Source organism: Pelodiscus sinensis, chromosome 6, assembly GCF_052426305.1.
Source record: "Pelodiscus sinensis isolate ZL-2025 chromosome 6, ASM5242630v1, whole genome shotgun sequence".
Classification (NCBI taxonomy): domain Eukaryota; kingdom Metazoa; phylum Chordata; order Testudines; family Trionychidae; genus Pelodiscus; species Pelodiscus sinensis.
In genome coordinates, this window is record NC_143057.1 from 82,472,420 (window position 1) to 82,494,709 (window position 22,290).

General features: G+C 43.6%; 1 protein-coding gene across 2 annotated transcripts in view; it reads right to left on the reverse strand.

Annotated features, from left to right (window-relative positions):
- Positions 1–6,705: 6,705 nt before the first annotated feature.
- Positions 6,706–22,290, reverse strand: part of CCDC125 (coiled-coil domain containing 125) — a 41,945-nt gene continuing 26,360 nt past the window's right edge. For both annotated transcript variants that reach the window (XM_006124319.5, XM_075932230.2), the window contains exons 9-12: positions 18,975–19,082; positions 14,743–14,917; positions 9,533–9,666; positions 6,706–9,384 (exon numbers count right to left, since the gene is read on the reverse strand). In XM_006124319.5, coding sequence (XP_006124381.4) covers positions 8,947–9,384; positions 9,533–9,666; positions 14,743–14,917; positions 18,975–19,082 — 855 coding nt within the window. In that variant the 3' untranslated portion in view covers positions 6,706–8,946. The remainder of the gene's footprint in view (positions 9,385–9,532; positions 9,667–14,742; positions 14,918–18,974; positions 19,083–22,290) is intronic.

Genomic DNA, 22,290 nt, shown 5'->3' on the forward strand with positions numbered 1-22,290 from the left:
TTAAGGGACCATAAATTTAAAACCTTTTAATTTGTTATTGGACGCAATAAGCTGGGTGTGGTAGCAATTCAAGTCACCTCCACCTTTGAACACTAGTCCCTGGGAAGGTGGGAGGGAAGGGGGGGAAGCAAACAAATTATCTTAGACAAGACATTGTAGAATGTATTTCTAGTGTAATCTCATTAGAGGATGATATTATGGAGTGATCTTTTTGTTTTTATGTTTAAAAAACCATGCACCTGGAAACAATCTTTTTAGGGATATTTTTATAAACCTGGAAAATACATCATGAACTTAATATGTCAAACTTAGTTACTACAGAAAGAGTAAATAGGGGCAAAATATAAACATATTATTTTAAAAAATTTGCTATAAGAAAATGGCTTTTTTAGAAGTGCTCAGCAATCCATCTTATTAAAAGAAGCACCTTTGCAAAGTTAGTCACTACTATATGAAGACAATCTAATGTGCACCTGTATGTATTGCCTGCATGACTACACTGCTGACTGAAATAATATAGAATTTCATACTTGAATTAAAAACAATATGTTTCTTTTTGTAAATGTTACAGTTATCATATAATACGTGAAATATTTGTGCCAGGATTTAAAGCAATTTTAGTGAGGAGAAAAATGATGGGTAAAGAACAACTACAACATTATTTAAAGATATTGCATTTCACATTTGGACTAATACAAGTTTTTTAATTCACATGCAGTTGGAGTGTAGCAGCAATAAAGTCATCATTTATCTATCCAGAAAGCAGCAATTGTAGGTTGATTCAGCAAGTAAACTTTTCTTAAAGCTTTCCTAAGACAGTGCTCCTGTAGAACTAAAGATGCAAGCCCCGAAGGTATATTTTTCTTACATTCATAGACTCCATTGACAATCAAGTTATTGGAGTTTATTATCAAATAAAATAAAAATACAGCAATGTCTTTGCTTCATATAGGCATAGATATAGACTTATATTCCTAAAGAAAAACTGAATTACAAGCAGTCCAGTAGCAGTAAAACATAACAAATATTTTAGTTTACATTTTATTTATATAAAATCTCAATATACTCTGGGGTTTCAGAAATATTCTCTCTGGTTAAATTACATCATGTATTATTCATATTATGTTAGCACCTAGAATTGCTAGTTAGGGATCAGAGCTATATTGTAGTAGTTGAAATCCCCACCAACTTCCAGAGAAATAGCACTGGACTGAGAATCTTTTCCCACTATATAAAGAAGTTTTTCCTGCTGGACAACAGAATGTTCCTGCTGGGTGACCGAATGATGTCATCAAGTCATCAGTGTCAACAGGCTCTCTAGCCACTTTTGCAGCCAGACTGGGGGGGATATTGTAGTAAACGATTGTAGCGAGGAGGGCACAGTCCCCTAGGAAAATTAAGTGCTCAAAAAAACAGTGACTAGCAACCTTATCATTATCCAGGAATGTGTGGGCAGGTGATTTGAAAGGTTCCACAGTTCTGCTAATGTATCTTAGGTATGGAAGCACTATGAAATTGGCTGTGTGGAAACATGTTTGGAAACCACCATGTTACGACTCTGATTTGGTCTTGGCCTTTGTGGACAGGACCACTGTTATAATTAAGCTAAAATACAAAGCTAACCTGTTTTGGACTTAGTCTTTATCAAGTTGTTCCCCAGTGTTATTAAATCATCATGCTTTAAAATAGTCACTTTCAAAGTGTAGATGGGAGCAGGATTTGGGCCTGTGACTTAACAGTGAAATTCACATTCCCTTCAATGACTGAATTTGAATGACTGAATTCAAAGTCTGGCTGGTGAGTCTTGCCCACATGCTCAGGGTTTAGCTGATCGCCATATTTGGGGTCGGGAAGGAATTTTCCTCCTGGGTAGATTGGCAGAGACCCTGGAGGTTTTTCGCCTTCCTCTGTAGCATGGGCCACAGATCACAGCTGGAGGATTCTCTGCATCTTGGGGTCTTCAAACTATTTGAAGGCTTCAATATCTGAGATACAGGTAAGACGATTATTCTAGGAGGGGGTGGGTGAGATTCTGTGGCCTGTACTGTTCAGGGGGTCAGACAAGATGATCATAATGGTCCCTTCTGACCTTAAAGTCTATGAGATACGGCTTTCATCCATAGTCCCTTAATAGGCTACCCGGTGAGAGGTACTAGCTGTGGTGTGTGTGTATACCTGACTGTTTGAATTTTAAAGTTTGAAGTGTGAATTGAGAGTCTGATTCCAGATGAGTGCTAGCAGTTTCAGTTTCAGCTTCTGTGGCAGTTGGGACTGAGAGGGGACTGCAAACAGGGGAGTTGAAGAGGGAGTTGAGCAGAGGGAGTGCCTGATGGTGATGAAGACCCAAAGCGCTTGTGCCAGTACTTCTCCTGTCTCCTCCACCTGTGCCTGTATCCAGACAGAGAACCTGAGCATGGATGCCTCTACCCAGGTCCTGGTGCGGTGTTGCAGTATTTGTGGCTTGCAATTCCCACTGAGTGATCTCCAGGCTGGGGGAGACAACCATTGTGAAAGGTGCCTGCTGGTGGAATCTCTCAGGCAGCAGGTGGGAGAGCTACAGGAGGAGGTGGCCAGGCTGAGGAGCATTCGAGGTCATAAGGAATTCCTGGACAGTATTCCTATGGAGTCCACTGAGGTCACTGTCCTAGGATGTGGGACTGTTGACCCGCCACTTATGGAGGAGGAGGTGGTGTAGGGTGAGCACTGGCAGCTGGTTACTTCTGGCAGCAGGCAGTATTCCACACCTGCTCCTAACCCTCCCACTGTTTTGTTACATAACCGTTACACTTTACTTTCTGCAGGAGACAAGGAGTCACCCCCCACAGTGGAGGAGACCAAGCCTTGCACCACCAAGGTTGAGCAGTCTCCTGCCACCACTGCGAGGAAGAAACGTAGGGTAGTGGTGGTTGGAGACTCTCTTCTGAGGGGAACGGAGGCGCCCATCTGTCGCCCTGACAATTCATCTCGAGAGATATGCTGTCTGCCAGGGGCCCGTATCCGAGATGTTACGAAGGCATTGTCGAGGATTATCTGGCCCTCTGACTACTACCCCATGTTACTCATCCATGTGGGTACAAATGATACTGCCAGCTGTGACACTGAGCAGATCAAGCATGACTACAGGGCTTTGGGAGTACAGGTGAGGGAGTTTGGGGCGCAGGTGGTATTCTCTTCGATCCTTCCTGTCAAAGGTAGGGGCCCGGGCAGAGAGAGGTGCATCCTGGAGGTGAATGCCTGGCTGCGAAGATGGTGTCGCCAGGAGGGCTTCGGCTTCCTTGACCACGGGGTGCTCTTCCGGGAAGGACTGCTTGGCAGAGATGGAGTTCACCTATCCAGGAGCAGGAAGGCCTTGTTTGGACACAGACTGGTTAACCTTGTGAGGAGGGCTTTAAACTAGGTTCGACGGGGACAGGTGAGCAAAGCCCACAGGTAAGTGCTGAAAGTGCGGGACTGGGAGATGGGTTGGCAATGGGAGGGACTACGGCCTATAATGGCAAGGAGAAAGGAGGGTCAGGGCACAACAGGGAGGCAAGATCAAATCAGTATCTTAGATGCCTATATACAAATGCGAGAAGTATGGGTAATAAGCAGGAAGAACTGGAATTGCTAACAAATAAATACAATTATGATATCATTGGTATTACAGAAACCTGGTGGGATGGGACACATGATTGGAATGTTGGTATGGAAGGGTACGGCTTGCTCAGGAAGGACAGACAGGGAAAAAAGGGAGGAGGGGTTGCCTTGTATATTAAAAATGTACACACTTGGACTGAAGTGGAGATGAACGTAGGAGATAGCTGTGTAGAGAGTCTCTGGGTTAAGCTAAAAGGGGTAAAAAATGAGGGTGATGTCATGCTAGGAGTCTACTACAGGCCACCTAGCCAGGTGAAAGAGGTGGATGAGGCCTTTTTTAAACAATTAACAAAACTATCCAAAGCCCAAGATTTGGTGGTGATGGGGGACTTCAACTATCCAGACATATGTTGGGAAACTAACACAGCAGGGCACAGGCTATCCAATAAGTTTCTGGACTGCATTGGAGACAACTTTCTGTTTCAGAAGGTTGAAAAAGCTACCAGAGGAGAAGCTGTTCAGGATTTGATTTTAACAAATAGGGAGGAACTAGTTAAGAACTTGAAAGTGGAAGACAGTATGGGGGACAGTGATCATGAAATAATAGAGTTCATGATCTTAAGGAAAGGTAGAAGGGAGACCAGCACAACTGAGGTAATGGATTTCAGGAAGGCAGATTTTGATAAGCTCAAAGAACTTGTAGGTAAGGTCCCATGGGAAGCAAGACTGAAGGGAAAAACAACTGAGGAGAGTTGGAAGTATTTCAAAGGGACGTGTTAAGGGCCAAAAAGCAAACAATTCCGCTGTGTAGGAAAGATAGAAAATATGTCAAAAGACCAGCTTGGCTTAACAAGGAGATCTTGCATGATCTCAAAATAAAAAAGGAGTCATATAAAAAATGGAAACTAGGACAAATAAGAAAGGATGAATATAGGCAAGCAACACGGGAATGCAGGGGCAAGATTAGAAAGGCAAAGGCACAAAATGAGATCAAACTAGCTACAGGCATAAAGGGAAACAAGAAGACCTTTAATAAATACATTAAAAGGAAGAGGAAGACCAAGGACAGGGTAGGCCCACTGCTTAGTGAGGAGGGAGAAGCAGTAACAGGAAACTTGGAAATGGCGGAGATGCTCAATGACTTCTTTGTTTCGGTCTTCACCGAGAAGTCTGGAGGTGTGCCTAACGTAGTGAATACAAGCAGAGAGAGGGTAAGTTTAGAAGATAGGATACACAAAGAACAAGTTAAAAATCACTTAGGAAAGTTAGATGTCAGCAAGTCACCAGGTCCTGATGAAATGCATCCCAGAATACTCAAGGAGCTGATAGAGGAGGTATCTGAGCCTTTAGCTATGATCTTTGAAAAATCATGGCATACACGGGAGATTCCAGAAGACTGGAAAAGGGCAAATATTGTGCCCATCTATAAAAAGGGGAATAAGAACAACCCAGGAAACTACAGACCGGTCAGTTTAACGTCTGTCCCAGGGAAGATAATGGAGCAGGTAATTAAGGAAATCATATGCAAACACTTGGAAGGTAATAAAGGGTTAGGGAATAGCCAGCATGGGTCTGTGAAGAACAAGTCATGCCAAACTAATCTGATAGCTTTCTTTGATAGGATAACGAGCCTTGTGGATAAGGGAGAAGCGGTGGATGTCATATACCTAGACTTTAGTAAGGCATTTGATACGGTCTCGCATGATATTCTTATTGATAAACTAGGCAAATAGGGCCACGATAAGGTGGGTGCATAATTGGCTGGATAACCGTAGTCAGAGAGGAGTTGTTAACGGTGCTAAATCCTGCTGGAAAGGGATAACAAGTGGAGTTCCGCAAGGGTCTGTTTTGGGACCCGTACTGTTCAATATCTTAATCAATGATGTAGATATTGGGATACAGAGTACGCTTATTAAGTTTGCAGATGATACCAAACTGGGTGGGGTTGCAACTTCTTTGGAGGATAGGGACATAATTCAAAATGACCTTAGCAAGTTAGAGAAATGGTCAGAGGTAAACAGGATGAGGTTTAATAAAGAGAAATGCAAAGTGCTCCACTTAGGAAGGAACAATCAGTTCCATACATACAAGATGGGAAGCGACTGTCTAGGAAGGAGCATGGCGGAAAGGGATCTAGGGGTCATAGTGGACCACAAGTTGAATATGAGTCAACAGTGTGATGCTGTTGCAAAAAAAGCAAATATGATTCTAGGTTGTATCAACAGGTGTGTTGTAAGCAAAACTCGTGAAGTCATTCTGCCGCTCTACTCTGCACTAGTTAGGCCTCAGCTAGAATACTGTGTCCAGTTCTGGGCGCCACATTTCAAGAAAGATGTGGAGAAATTGGAAAGGGTACAGAGAAGAGCGACAAGAATGATTAAAGGTCTAGAGAACATGACCTATGAAGCCAGGCTTCATGAACTGGGCTTGTTTAGTTTGGAAAAAAGAAGATTAAGGGGGGACATGATAGCAGTTTTCAAATATCTAAAAGGGTGTCACAAGGAGGAAGGAGAAAATTTGTTCCTCTTGGTTTCTGAGGACAGGACAAGGAGTAATGGGCTTAAAGTGCAGCAAGGGAGGTTTAGATTGGACATTAGGAAAAAATTCCTAACTGTCAGGGTGGTCAAATATTGGAATAAATTGCCAAGGGAGGTGGTGGAATCTCCCTCTCTGGAGATATTTACGAACAGGTTAGATAGACATCTGTCAGGGATGGTGTAGACAGAGCTTGGTCCTGCCTTGAGGGCGGGGGGCTGGACTTGATGACCTCTCGAGGTCCCTTCCAGTCCTATAATTCTATGAATCGTTTCTCTTGAGCAGAAATTACTGATCATTCCTAATTGCCTGAATTGTTAACCGAGCTCAAATCTTCAAAAGTATATTGTTCCTTTTACTAGTTCCCTGTTTGAATACATGCATCCTCAATTACATCAGAATTGGCCCGAGTACACATATAGCACATAGTTAAAAACTGTTCGTTGAACAAAACTGTCACTATAGAATAGATCAACTTTTACAAAGTGTCTAAACAGCTAATCAAAATTCTGTTTAACTGTAGTTTCAGGAACTTAGTATAAGTAGGGTCCAACCAAATTATCTGCCATGAAAAAATGTCACAACTGTGAAACCTAGTCTTTTGTGTGCTTTTATTCTATAATATGCAGATTTCACAGAAAAGAAGCAGTGTTTCTCAAATTGGGGGTCCTGATACAAAAGAGAGTTGCAGGGGGATCAATTGCAAGGGGATTAGAAGGTTATTTAGGGGGCGTTTGCAGTATTGCCACCCTTACTTCTGGTGCTGCCTTCAGAGCTGAATGGCTGGAGAATGGTTGTGGTCGTTCAGGTACCCAGTTCCGAAGATGTTGTTGGCAGCAGCACAGAAGTAAAGTTGGTGATTCCATCCCACCTCATTCTTATTTCTGTGCTGCCAGCAATGGCTTTGCCTTCAGAGTTTGGATCCTAGCCAGCAGCCACCGCTCTACAGCTGTCCAGCTCTGAAAGCAATGTTTCTGCCAGCAGCTACACAGAGGTAAGGGTAGATGTTCCACAACTCTCCCACCCTACAATAACCTTGCAACACATCCACAACTCCTTATGGTCAAAATCCCTACATGTGCCACACACTGAAATTTCAGATTAAAATAGCTGAACACATGATATTTATTATGTTTAAAATCCTACAACTGTGAAATTGACCAAAATGGACCATGAATTTGGTAGGGCCCTAATCATAAGGTATGTCAAAACACTGGCATGATAACTTACATAATAATAAAACAAAACCAGTGAAACCATGAACCTATTTGTTGGAACTTCAGTCTGGAATGGACTTTGCTACAGTGGTTACATCTAGACTGCAGGCTTCTTGCGCAAGAAGCTTTTATCAGAAGAAATATTCCACAAAAACTTCTTGCACAAGAGCACATCCACACTGCAAAAGCGCATTGAAAAAGCAATGGACTTTTGCGAAAGAGAGCGTTCAGACTGCATGAATGCTCTCTCAAAAGTAAGCACTGACTGGTATGCATAGAATGGCCACCAGGGTACTTGTGCATTTTCCTCTTTTTGCGCAAAAAGAACTCTTTTGCAAAAAAGCTTCTTCCTCATAGAAAGAGGAATACCAATTGTGCAAAAACCCCTCCATTCTTTCAATTTTTTTGCCCAAAAATGCGCTTGAGCTGTGGATGCTCCACAAGTTTTTTTTGAAAAACGGCCATTTTTCCGAAAAAAATCTCTGTAGTATAGACAAAGCCTGTGTGGTATATACAGAATTGTAGCAATGCTTGATGTATTTCAACATGAATTAATGTTCTACAGATATAGCACAGCATTGGTTTTCCAAAGATACATTTCTTGTATCTTCCTTTTAAGTACATGGCAGAGTTGGCAGAGAATCAAGTGACTTTTTAAATCTTTATTTTAGTTATCAGACGTAAGAGGGAAAGAACAGGTGAAAGACAAAACCATCCCCACAGCGAAAACAAGCCTCCTTCATTAATTCAAAAACTTTTGGCTTATTTTTTTTTCTTAGTTGCAAGCACACTGAAAACCCACAGATAGCCTACAAAGTCTAACAGGACAGGAGTGGGGAACGTAAGGCCCTGGGACTGGATACAGCCCCTGGCTTGCCTGGATTTGGCTTTACCCCCCACCATCAGAGATCCTGAACTAGTGCTCCAGTCCTGCACCTTCCCCTCCCCCTGCATGGGGCTGGAGCACCAGCAAGGACTCCCTACCGCAGGGGTGGGGGGAAAAGGGTAGCCCTGAGCTTCACAGGACCGGAGTCAGGCAAGCCATGGCTGGACCCAACCCAAAGGCTCTGACTGGTGGGGGGGAAGAAGTGGCTCCATGCACTGCCACTCCCCATCTCGCCGGCTGGGGAAATAGCAGGGCAGCAAAGTGCTGCCTGGCGGCTTTTCCCATGCCACTTTGTTTGGTCATAATTGCGACCAATAGGAACAGCAGGGGGCAGTGTTTGGGAGCAGCAGGGGACATGGAGCCATGTGTGTCCTTAGGGAGCTGCGCCAGGTAAGTGCCTCCACATTGTCTAGACTCTGCACCACTCCTCCCGCCCAGACCCCCCCATTCCCAGGCCGCTACTGCACCCTATTTCCCACCCATCCCTTCCTCACTCCCCGACTCCACACCCAAGCCCATCAGTGAGGGGTTTTGTTTTGGGGGGTTTTTTTGCTCCTCACTTTTGTGTGGCCGCCAACTGATTTTCTGTGGGTCAGTGGCTTCTGACCCAAAAAAGATTCCCCACACCTATGCTAACAAGATACTAACTTACTACTTTTTAACCTAAGTATTAAAATATGTTTCTTAGAAAAGTAGTTCATAGAACATATTTCCTGGAATTTTATTCCAGAATTAAAGTTTAAATTTAGTGCCGTCTCTGACATCCTCTGCAAGGCTTCCTTGTACTTTGGCACTATCACAAAGTTTTTTTTCTTCTAAGTGCTCTTGATATGCACAGTTCATATCTGTGGTTTCATCTACCCTTTGCATATAATTTTCTTCATAATTCCTGGATGGCCAGGAATGTGACTTTTGAAGTGCTCTTGTAGAATTTTGATGTATTTTTGTGTTGAGAATTGAGCAAGTGTTGTTCTGAGAACACAAATATGCAAGATCATTTGATTTGTGAGATTCTGAAGCCGTATCCAGATGGTTCTTCAGAGTAATGCCCTCTCCTGAAAAACTGTTTTCTTTACTGTGCATTGATGCATCTTCTTTTTCTTCCAATGCACGAGCTAGCATATAACTAACCTTTCTTTGATGAGCCAAAGCCTCTTCTTTATCATTCAGCTGTATTCACATTAAAAAGAAAAAAGAAAACTAGTTTATAAATTATTCCTTAGAACTACATCATATGAGAGTCAACAGTATTTGTTTGATCAGAGGGAACTAAGGTAACTTAAATCAATATGCCTTTGCAAGATTTTAAGATACTAACCAAATCTATTAGCATCCTAAGGATTTCATGAGGATTATCCAAGTCTTCCATTTTCCTACAGTCAGTATCAGAAATAAGCATACCCGTCAACTTTTGACCCAGATTTTTCTTGTTCCCTTGCACCATACCAAGTCCTGAAAAAAGGAACAGACTTCATTTGAAATACACAAGGACATAAAAAACTAGTATTCTTTAAGCAAACAAGATGCTAACTTTGGGATAAAATGTACATTTACAAAATAAGATATGGAAGGAACTACCACCTTATAAAGCAGTAATCCAAATTATAGTTGACTTTCATTGGACACAATATGGCAAATGGTTTTGCAAGCAATGCTGCCCAAGCCCACACCAATGATAAAATAATCTTTGGCTGCAAATATGGGTCAACAAAATGGAAACTTCTGGAACTGCATGAGAAGTTCATTTTGGCTCTTGTTTAAAGCCTATGAAATTCTTGACATCCACCGATGAAAAAAAAAACACACATAAGAGGCTAGGTATTATTATAACAAACAATTCCTATTTGTTTTGGGTTTTGTTTTTATAAAAAAGGGACACTGTGTATGCTAGATTAAAGAAGATTTTGTGAAAGAAATGTAAGTAGTTTATAAGTCTTAAACTACTATATATATATATATATTATATATATTAATTTAAATGAAGATAAAAATAAAGGGTATGGACATTTTAAATTCTTTTTATGATCAGGACACATAATTAGTGAACAAAGACATCAGAGTAATCATTAATTTCCTGCAAATTTCCTGCAGGATCCATACAACCTACCCATGCCCTCTACACAACCTCATGGCACACATCAGCGGTATATAGAGCTGCACAAACTTGTGGTGCAATGGAATCAGATGTATGGCAAATTGTTGCCAATATGCTGTGCAAATGTTTCAGTGTAGCCACTGTGGAGGCTGCTACAGGAGAGGGGTGATACCCCAGACTGATCCCACCATCCCTGATATGGATAAGAATTCTTGTCAAAGTATGAGTTCCTGTCATGATGCAGGGGGAAATTCTGCATCGAAAAGTAGGAGACCATCTGGTTTATCTTGCTCAATGTTCTTTAATGGGGCAGAGGGACCCAACAGAAAAGGATGGAGAATCCCACAAGGTAATATTGAGAGTCAGCATTCTTGAAACAGCAGAATTCCTGTGGTACCAAGTAAATTGGTACTAATGCAGCAGTTGAAATGAAGAGTAATGTTCATCTGGAGCATTTAGATGCTGGGGCTGACGGTATCTGGTGCTTTGATTTTGCTGGTACTGATGAACCAGAAATACAGGACACCATTGCTAAGTCTGATGTAGGTGATGCCGTTCTGCAGGAGTGGATGTCCTCGGCCACTCTGACCTTCACAGATGGTATCAAGGAGCTGTGCTTCTCTAAAGTGCTCCAAGATCTCCCAGCCACACAGATACCAAACAAATAGTCCTTCACCTATGTGATACTGAGTCAAGGAGGCAAGGCATCTGACAATGTGGACTTAGCAGGAGATTGGCGCCTTTGGGGAGCTAATTCTTGTGGTGGGAGACCAAGAGTCCTCTTCCTTAGTATCTTCCCTGAGTCCTTCACTCTCTTCTCCCCCTTAGAGGAGACATTAGCCAGGATTGAAGGGGCACTGGAGACAGATGTATAGGAGCCAGTCCCTTGGCCTAATTCAGAAGAGGCTGCAGGGAACAGTCCATCATCCAAAGCATCAGTTTGGTCGTCTGATTTTTCTATGCTCTAGATTTTAGAACCAAGAAAAAGCCACTTTTGTAATACATAGAATTCCTCCAAGCAATAGCAGCACTTAGACTGGCTATCAATGAAACTAGACACACTACACCAAGGGTCTGTAACCTATGGCTCTAGAGCTAAATATGGCTCAGTATGGAATCAAATATGGCTCTTCTCTCATTCCCAAAATACAGTTCATGACAGAGCTATGAAAATGGACCATCAAATTGACAAGGAACAAATGCAAAACTGGAGTACAGCTACTTATTTTTTGCTTCCTTTGGACAAGACAACTGACATGTGTGATGCTAATCATTGTGTATTCTTGGACGATATATTTGTGGAAATGCTGTGCATGAAGAAATGACTGAGATATTGCCAATGAAAAATCAAGCAAGGGTTGAAGACATCCTTAAAACTGTAGTGAACTTTGTAAACAAGAAAGAAATACAGTTGGATAATCTTCTGTTAGTGTGTACAGACTAGGTGTACCTTACATGGTCAGCAAATACAGGGGATTTCTTACTCTTTTGTCAGAACAGCTGAACTGCCCACTTTTGAACTTTCATTGCATTGTGAATCAGGAGGCACTTTGTGCGCAATCTTGTGGAACCGAACTCAGAAATGTAATGGGACTGGTTGTTCACATTGTCAATTGGATTCTTGCACAAGCCTTTAATAACCATTAATTTCTATCACTGCTCAAGAAAGTAGATTCTGAATACCCCAATCTAATAATGCAGAGCAATGTTCGGCTGGTTATCTCATGGCCAAGTTTTGTCTCGTTTTGCCGCCTGCATTAATAAGATTAAGTAATTGTATATGAAGGGTATCAAAAGCCCTGAGCTTTCAGACTGAGACTGATTGCTCAAGTTTTACTATCTCGTCTACATTACTGGTCATTTGAATGAGTTGAACCTTAAGCTACGAGGGCAAGGAAATACAGTCCTAACTCTGCAACAGGCAGTGTTTAGATATGAGTCAAAATAGACTGTCTTCATCAAAGATAATGAGATGGACAGACTGGCACATTCTAAAAGATTACAAATGTTTTGTGATTTGTGTCAGAGAGAGAATCCAAACAACAGCCTTGATTTGCAGCAGCTTGCCAGGTTTGTTTCTGAGCTCCTGATGGTATTCAAGTCTTGTATTGTTCACTTTTACAAACACAATGCTCTGTTTAAGTTTATGATTCGTCCACATAAAGCATCCATTGAAGAACTAGATCTGACAGTCATTCCAGGTACTGGAGGCCCTCGACTTGCAACGCAATTGGTTCTGGGGGAAGTGTCACAAGTTGTGGGAGTCATAACTTGAATCTCCATTAACGATAGGTGCCGTGCACCGTCATAAATGCGGGCCAAGAATGGAAGTCAGGGGTTTTCGGCCCCTTCCACACTTACAAAAATGGTTGTAAGTGCGGGAGGTCGGATCTCAGGCAGTTGCAAGCTGGGGGCCTCCTGTATCTGAGTCAGCAATTTGGAAATGGAAATAGCAGATTTCAAGGAGTCGGATATCTGGATGGAAAAATTCATCAAGCTGCATTCTGATTAAGAATGCCTTGCTCGGCAACGTACAGAATTGGCAAATTTGCACAAATGAGCTGATGTGAAGGAGCATGATGATAATCTGATTCTGCAAAGCTGGGAAGAACTTCCTGTCATACACCATGCAGAATGTCAGGTAGGCCTTACTTTCAATGCTTTGGTCCACCTATGTGTGTGAGCAGGCTCTCTCTCATTTGAATCACATCAAAGGTAATTTGCGCTCAAGACTGACACAAGACAGCCTGAATGAGTGCATGAAGCTGAATTTGACCAGTATGATGTAAACTTCAAAAAAATGTGCAAAAAGATGCAGCAGCAGAAGACCCATTAAATAAAGTCCTCGAGTACAATGTTTCATTTATGCTATTCTTAATCATCATGTCAATTATCAATAATATTAAGTTGTATATTTTCAGTCATGCAAATGGGCAATCTTATATTGGCTCTCTGTTCACCACTTGTTCTGAATTTTGACGTAGTTTGGCTCTTTGGTTTGAAAAGGTTGTGGACCCGTGCACTAAACTAACCAGAGAACAACAGCAAAAGATGACAGATGTGACAGAGCAGGTTAAAGGGCTCGATAGAAGGGGAGAAAGGCAACTCTAGAAAAAATAGCAACAGCCCTCATTAATTAGGAGCAGCTGAGGCAGGGCGGCTATAAATCAATTAAAGGCCAGGTGAGCTGACTTCAGAGTGCCACAGGACCTCTTTAAAAAGCTTCCCAGTGGGGGAGGAGGAGAGGGAGTGGAGAAGGAGTTTGGAGAGTGGAGATGGAGAGGAGCTAACAATTGATAAGGAGAATCAGAGAAGCTGAGCAGAACAACATCAGCACTGCCAAAGGCTGTGAGGGGCTCCGACAGGGACTGTTTGGATACTCCCTTCCCCCCATGTGGCCAGAAACTTTGGCAGGTGTCTGAGAAGAACTGTTTACTCAGCCCCAACTGGCCAGGGGCATCGGCCCCAACACCAATTTGTTTTGCCAAGGGGCAGAAGGAAAACACTGAGAAAAGGCAAGTGGGATTTGTACCATGGCCCCTAAACTGCAGGACAGTGGGTGGAACAAGGGTCTGGGACCCAGGAGTGGGACTGCCACTGCCACATGGGGCATGCACAATCTGAACATGCTAGAGCTCCATCTTAGGCTCAGGTTGTAAAAAGGAACTGAGGGTGATTTGCCTGTTATATAACCATGATGTGTAACATGAGGTTGTATAGAAAGCATGTGTGATCTGAACAGATACTGCCTATGCAAAATCTCCAATCAAGGGTTCAAGAGGCACATGTGTACCTGAAGTAACTGAAGTGGAACATTACTCAAAAAAGAACAAACATTTCCTCTGCAATATTTATAATATTTACACTATGCTACAATAGAATAACCTAAAAGTGAGATTGATAAAAAGACCAGTCTATTTTCATGGTTCAAGCTGAGTGCACAAGATAAAACAAATATAATAAATGGTGTAAAATAGGAGAGATTCGCTAATCCCTGCAATTTTAATATCCAATGTTATAAGTGCCATAGTTAAAGATTTTTTTCAGTGATACTATTCAGATGGTATCCTTTGAAGACAAGATTAAAAAAAACTGAATTGAAAAACCTAGACTGGTATATCCTATATGCTTTTACAGTTATTGCTGGGGATTACAATCAAGTGTGATTAATATACAGAAGACCTAAAATAAAAGTTGTGAAACCTCCAGCAGAAAAATCTCTAACTAGATGATACTATATTGTGATGTATTTGCAGTTTTTACATGACATTTCCCATTTTCTTGATTCTCAGAATTCCTACATCAGCAATTGGATCCCAGTTGTAATGAAACAGAATGCTGTAACTCTTCAGTAAATCTATCCTCTTTCCTACAGATACTTATTAATTTTTCTTAAATTCCAACAATAAAAAATTATAAAACATGACATTTACCGTTCTCTCTGAGGCGTTTCCAGTTTATAAGTTTTGTTTCTTTTTTACAGATCTTATTCACTTGCGTGAGCCGCAAAGCCTGGTCCTTTCTCTGCATTAACTGCTGCTCAAATGCAATTCTGAAGGCATCTGCCATTATATATGCTTCTTCTTTACTCTTCTTCAGAGCATCACACTATTTTTAGTTAAGGGAAAATTAGAATGCATTACACAAATCAGGAAGCCAAAATAGTCTCAAAAAATCAGACTGTCTGTTAATACAGTATAGCAGAACATCTTATGCTATCATTGAAAGAGCATTGCCAACTCAGCCATGCACGTACGAGGCCTCCCTGGGTGAATTGAAGTACAGGAGGAGCTCACCAGATACGATTAAGGAAGTGAAGACATTAGTCCTGCCTTTAAAACAATCGTGGTTTTTTTGTTGTTTTTTTTTAAGAAAAACTAAAGATTAGCTTTCTAAAAGAATAATTGTTAGGTGGGGATTGAAATCCTTACAGAGAGGCTGTGTCTACATTGGCGCGATCTTGCGCCAAAGCAGCCGCTTTTACACAAAAACATGCTGCCTGTCTACACTGCTGGGGAGCTTTTGCGCAAGAACACTGACATTCTAATGTGTGAAATCAGTGCTTCTTGCACAAGAACTATGATGCTCCCGCTCAGGAATAAGCCCTCTTGCGCAACTGTTCTTGCGCAAGAGGCCAGTGTAGACAGGCAACATGAATTTCTTGTGCAAGAAAGCCCAATGGCTAAAATGGCCATCGGAGCTTTCTTGCGCAAGAGAACGTCTACACTGGCACAGATGCTCTTGCGTAAAAGCACATCTCTTGCGCAAAGGCACATGCCAGTATAGACGCTCTCTTGCACAAATACTGTAACGCAAGAACTCTTGCGTTAAAGAGTATTTGTGCAAGATCATGCCAATGTAGACGTAGCAAGAGAGAGTAAGAGAGCATACGTAACACTTTATATGGTAGAGTTTGCAATGAAACCTTCGGCATGGGTCCCAGAAAGGAGGATTCACTGTAGCAATGAAGCCACCTCCCAGGAGCTGGCTGAGTTTAACACCATTAACCAATAAGCATCAACTTACTGGGTAAACAGCCGGTTAAACTTTTAACAGCCCTAGTACGCACCACAAACACACACACATATGCATACATACACACACGTTATCTGCACTAATTGGCTCTCTTACACAACTGTTTTACTACGTCCCTCCAGGACAGCTGAAAGAGAAGCAGGAGAGTCGCATGCCAGTTGTGTTTAGCACAGCTGTCACAAGTAGGTTGTGAACATATGCAAGAAAGTTCTATGTTCTATTTTAAAGTCAAATTCCAAGAACGTCCTTGTTAAAGAGCAGCACTGCTCCACTGTCAATTAAATATAATACACAATATATACTCTATTGGACTAGAGTACCCATAAGGCACTTATAAGGATTACAAGGGATGCAGCAACTGAATCGAAGATTAATACAATCAAATCTAGCAAATCTAGTCTTGTTTTACAAAACCTTTCGTGGATAAAGCAAGCTTTTTTTATATCATATAAAACATTAACTTATATTAACCGATTACATTTGGGCTCCAATACAGCCAAGAATATTTGCTGCTATTTTCAACTTCTCTTTGAATCCTAGGAATGATCATAATGTTCTATTCAGATATGGTGAATTTGCACCAGAAAAATGAAAAAAAGCTATGAAGCTGTGTATGTATTTCATGTTTTTCCCCTTTACTGATCAATAATTTTAAACTATCCATTTGCTTTAAAACCACCACAACTTTTAAAGAGCTGATAATTAAAATTTGGAGAAAATGTGGACACAGGTTTAAAGGCTGCTGCATCTTGCACACACTCAATTGTAATTTGTGGCAAAGGTTATAAGAAAAATAAGGGAGTTGTCCCTCTGAATTCCACAGAAGGAGGGGAGCTTAAAAATACCAGCAACTTGGTTTTAAGAAAAAATTATGCCTGGACTATAAGATTGCATGAATCGTAAAAGTGCTATTTTTGATCTCTAGGGTGCTATCTTCCTCCATGTAAAATTGCCACACTGAATACCTGAAATTAGTGCTGAAAAACTGATTTGGAAGCAAAAGGATTTCTCTGCCTCTCATGAAGCTCCTCCCTCTCTCTGGGAACTGCTAAATTCTCCCTACCAGTGGGGACCTAAATCTAGTAAAATGACTAGCCAGTTTCCTAATAAAGCTATACTGGCCAACCTTCTACTATAGATACAGCTTACACAAGCAAGAGTGCTTTTGCTGGTATAGCTTATACTGGTTTCTCAAACAAAACATGCTGTATAGATTAGACTTCCCTGGTCTGGCACCCTCAGGACCTGAGATATCCTGAACCAGCGAATTTTTCTGGATCGGGGAGGTCAGTGTTCCCCTGCTGGCTGCCCCCGCAGTTCCTGTCCTGGGAATTCCCTGCCCCATTTCTGGCCCTGCTAATGCTGGACCGGTAGGTAGGGCTCCCTGTTCCTGCTGCCCGTCTGCTGCCCCAGGATCTCCTGGGGTTCCCCAAGGGAATTGCCTGGCTGCTGCCAGCCCTGCAACCACAGGCTGTTCCCCGGAGTTCCTGGCTGGGGCTGCCCAGCCACCCATCCCCGCTGCTAGGGTTGTCCTGCTGCTGCTGGAGATTCCATGGCTTCCCCGGATGCCCACCTCTGCCAGCTCCGCTTCAGCCAGGAGTTCCCCGGTGGAGGCTCTCTTCTCACCCCAACCCCCCACTACTACTGGGGGTTTCCTGGGGTTCCTGGCTGGGAGCTGCCTGGTCGCCAACAGCCCCACTGCAGCCAGGGATTCCCTGGCTGGGGCCGGAGCTCCCCAACCACTGCCTGGCCACCACCTAGCCCCACTGATGCCAGGACTCCCCGGCCACTCTTGGCCCTGTTGATGCCAGGGCAGGGACTCTTCAGGTGTTGCCTGGCCTAGCCAGGGCTCCCCAGTCCCTGCATTGTCTCAGCTGGATCGGGAGCTCTTTGGTCTAGCAACATCCGCAGCTCTGCCAGACCACGGATGTTGCCGGACCACAGAATCCTGCATTTGGGAGGTTCGACCTGTACTGATAAAAGTGCTTCTTTGCCAATATTTCCATTTATACAGTAATTCCTCATTTAACACGTTTTCGTGATAGTGCGATTTTTGGGGGAGAACGTTTGTTGAATTACATGACCGTCCCCAGACTAACACGATTTCCCCAGCCATCCCGTTGCCACCGGCAGCGCAGGGCTTCCCTCACCTCCCTGCAAAGTGGCAGAGGGTTCGCCGCTCGCTGCACCATTCCCTGCTGACTCCCCCTCGCCAGACACCTTGCCCTCTCTCCTCCGCCCCCGCTTACAGGCAGGGGCAGTCCGAGGCTGGCTGTGGCAGCTGGCACCCCAGACGGAATGTGCGATCGGCGCCCCCGCCTGCATGGCCGTCAATGGCTGTGACGTCATCATCAGGTGTCCGGGCGCCTCGTGACGTCATCATCAGGGCATGCCAGGCCGGTGACGCCCTAGGTGTCCGCCGAGTCTACCTATGCTCATGGGCTACCCCTGCTTGCAGGCCAGCGGCTGGGTTTCCCCAGCCGGCCTGTCACCGGCAGCTGTGCGGGGCTTCCCCCGCCTCCCTGCAAAGCGGCAGAGGGTTCGCCACTCACTGCACCGTTCCCTGCCCAACCCCCCTCACCGGACGCAGTGCGGGTCCCGGCAGACCCCGTCACCTGGGGCATATTCCTAACCCAATCCCCCTCTCCTCTCCTCCCCTTCGCTTTCCCCAGGCCAAACACCTCCCCTCCCTGCTGTAACCCAGTCCCCTTTCTCCCCCCAACCTTATGTCCCAGTCCCAACAGACACCTCCACTTGAAACGCAATCCCCATCTTTTCCATTATGTTCAATGGGAAAATTGACCCCGCATAACACTTTCACTTAACACAATCATTTTCTGAAACATATCTATAGTGTTAAATGAGGAATTACTGTAATAGGGCTTTTGCCAGTACATAAATGTTGTAAAACAAAAAATTACACAAGCAAAAGTTTCTAGTGTGTTACTACTACTGCTTATTTGTATTACCACAGCATTCACTAAAGCTTCCAGAGACATTTAAAAAGCACTGTTTTATTTTTATTTTATTTTTTTGAAATGTACTAGACTGCCCAAGCAGCAAATATTCTCTGAAGTTTTTCATGAAAAAGGTATCTATGTTGCTCCACATTCAAGTTAAGCTATATTACCTCTTGTCTGAGCTGAAGAAGCTGCTTTCGTGTTGCAGCTGACATTTTAGCACAGGAACAAGGCTCTCCTCCAGGAGCATTACAGGTGCAGGCTCCAAGAACTGCCAGCTTAAAATCCAATAGCATTACACACCAGTTACTCAAACAATTCGATGTTCACACAATGTAATTTAAAGAATCTAGATTTTTTTACCAATAAACAATACCTTGAAATATTAGTGGAATAGTGGATAGGGAAACCTAAATTACTTACACACACGTCATTTACCTTTGACTAAACTAAACAAGTGATAAGAACTATTCAACCTCATAACATGCATCTCATGGAAGTTCTTGAGCTCCTTTTCGACTGTTCCTCCTGCTCTTTAAAGTATTTCTATGTTACTAATCATGTCAGTATGGTATTTGATATTTGCAGTACCTTGGGGAGGAGAGGAGAAGGGAAGTAAACCCTGATGGTGGGCACCTCCATAGGAGTTTAATGTGTTTTAACTTCACACTGTTAAGTTAACTCTTGAGTGTCCCCCATGTAGACAAGCCCTGAACAGAAATATGTCCAAAGTCAGGGACAGAGACGATTTGCTATATTATACTCTAATTTTGGGACATGTGCATGGATAACCTCCCCTCCGCCTTTTGAGCATTCACCTGTTTAGACACATAAAACCTGGAAAGATGTATTCTGCATAAATTAAGGCTATGATTATATTACAGAGGTCACAGAAGTCACAGAATCCGTGACCTCCAGAGAACCTTGTGACATTGGGGTACTGAAGCAGCCTAGCCACTGCTGGCAGCAGGGAACCTTTCTGCAGTACCCTTGTCACTATGGACTGCAGACGGACCCCTGCAACAGACCAGCTGCTGCAACCAGCAAGATTGCTCAAGCTACCAGTGCCACCAGTGGGGGAACCTGGAGCTTTCCAGCCACAGTGGGACATCCATCCCACAACAGCTCCTAGCCTGTGTGGATGGCAGAGAATCTCCTCCCCCCCAGCTCCCAATCCAACGAGTAAGGGGGGGAACGCACAGCTCTGCAGCCATCACCATAGGTGAAGAGATCCTGGAGTTCCACAGCAACCACGGGTGGTGGAGGGATCCCAACAGCTGCTCAGCCACCACGGCTGGTGGGGCCTAATGCAGTCATCACAAGCAGGTGAGCGCCCCCTTTCCCTGCCCCCCCGTGATCCTAGCTCCGCATAGTGTGTGCGTGGAATTTCCCACAGCTCCCGGCTCCTGCCCCCTATTGGCATCAGGGGATTTCATAGTTCCCAATCTCCGTGGGCAATGAGGGGAACTCCCCCAGCTCCGCAGGATAAAGGGGATCACCCCAGTTCTGAAGCTGACCTCTCCCAGGAGCAGGAGGCTGCAGCTCCCGCTGCTGCATGCAGCAGGGCAGGGTTCTGGACCCGCCTCCATCCTCATTCTGCTGTGCTATTTTTGACTTCCGTGAATTTTAGTTTATTGGTCTTGACCTGTTGAAACTGGGTGGACTAGACCCAGAGGCCCTCTGCTGGAGGCCACCGTGTCCTAGTATACTTGTCCTAGGTAAGGAGCAGTGGAGAAATCCTGCAAGCAAGCTAGAGTGGCTACAAGGGAAGCAGCCAATCAGTGCCCAGGAGGACCCTATAAAAAGGAGCTGCAGAGCCAAAGACAGGGCAGTTCCTCTCTAGAACTGGAGGATCATGGATGGTGTGGCTGGCTGAGGGAACTGCAGCACAACAGATAGCCTAGTGCTAGTAGCAAAGAAGACAGGTGAAATAGGGCTGCTACCCATTCTCATGAGCACAGAGGAACAAGGCAAAACTACTAGCTGGCTACTGGAACAGAGTTGAGAAGAGCCTTTATTTAAGGGCAAAGCAGTGACAAAGTCTAGGGCCCAGAGTATTAGGCAGGCAGGCCTGAGTCGTTCCCCCCCGCCACCACACACACACACACACACACACAGGCTAACAGGGAAGGATCTACAGTAAGACATCAGTAAACTCCCAGAAAGGGACTGAACTGTCAGGAGATCCAGCTGAAGACTCATAGACTTCAAGGTCAGAAGGGACCATTATGATCATCTAGTCTGACCCCCTGCACAGTGCAGGCCACAGAATCTCACCCACCCCCTCCTAGAATAATCCTCTCACCTATATCTCAGATATTGAAGCCTTCAAATACTTTGAAGACCCCAAGATGCAGAGAATCCTCCAGCTGTGATCTGTACTCCATGCTACAGAGGAAGGCGAAAAACCTCCAGGGCCTCTGCCAATCTACCCTGGAGGAAAATTCCTTCCCGACCCCAAATATGGCGATCAGCTAAACCCTGAGCATGTGGGCAAGACTCAAGAGCCAGACACCCAGAAAGTTCTCTATAGTAACTCCTATCATCCCTCCATTGACCTATTTACCTCTGATAATGAATGGTCAATTAGTTACCAAGATCATGTTATCTCATCAAACCATCCCCTTCATAAACCCATCTAGTTTAATCTTGAAACCAGATAGATCTTTTGCCCCCACTACTTCCCTTGGAAGGCCATTCCAGAACCTCACTCCTCTACTTGTTAGAAACCTTCATCTAATCTCAAGTCTAAACTTCCTACTAGCCAGCTTATATCCATTTGTTCTTGTGTCCACATTGGTATTAAGCTTAAATAATTCCTCTCCCTCCCTGGTATTTATCCCTCTAATATATTTACAGAGTGCAATCATGTCCCCCTCAGCCTTCTTTTGGTTAAAGTAAACAAGCCAAGCTCCTTGAGTCTCCTTTTATAGGACAGGTTTTCCATTCCTCGGATCATCCTAGTGGCCCTTCTTTGTACCTGTTCCAGTTTGAATTCATCCTTCTTAAACATGGGAGACCAGAACTGCACCCAGTATTCCAAATGGGGTCTCACCAATGCCTTGTATAATGGCACTAACACCTCCTTATCCCTACTGGAAATACCTCGCCTAATACATCCCAAGACCGTATTAGCCTTTTTCACGGCCATGTCACAATGGCGGCTCATAGTCATTCTATAATCAACCAGGACTCCGAGGTCCTCCTCCTCCTCCGTTACTTCCAACTGATGTGTCCCCAGCTTATAACTAAAATTCTTGTTATTAATCCCTAAATGCATAACCTTACACTTCTCGCTATTAAATTTCATTCTATTGCTATCACTCCAATTTACAAGATCATCCAGATCTTCCTGTATGATATCCCGATCCTTTTCTGAATTGGCAATAGCTCCCAACTTTGTATCATCCGCAGATTTTAATCAGGACACCTCCACTTTTGGTGCTAAGGTCAGCGATAAAAAGATTAAATAAAATTGGCCCCAAA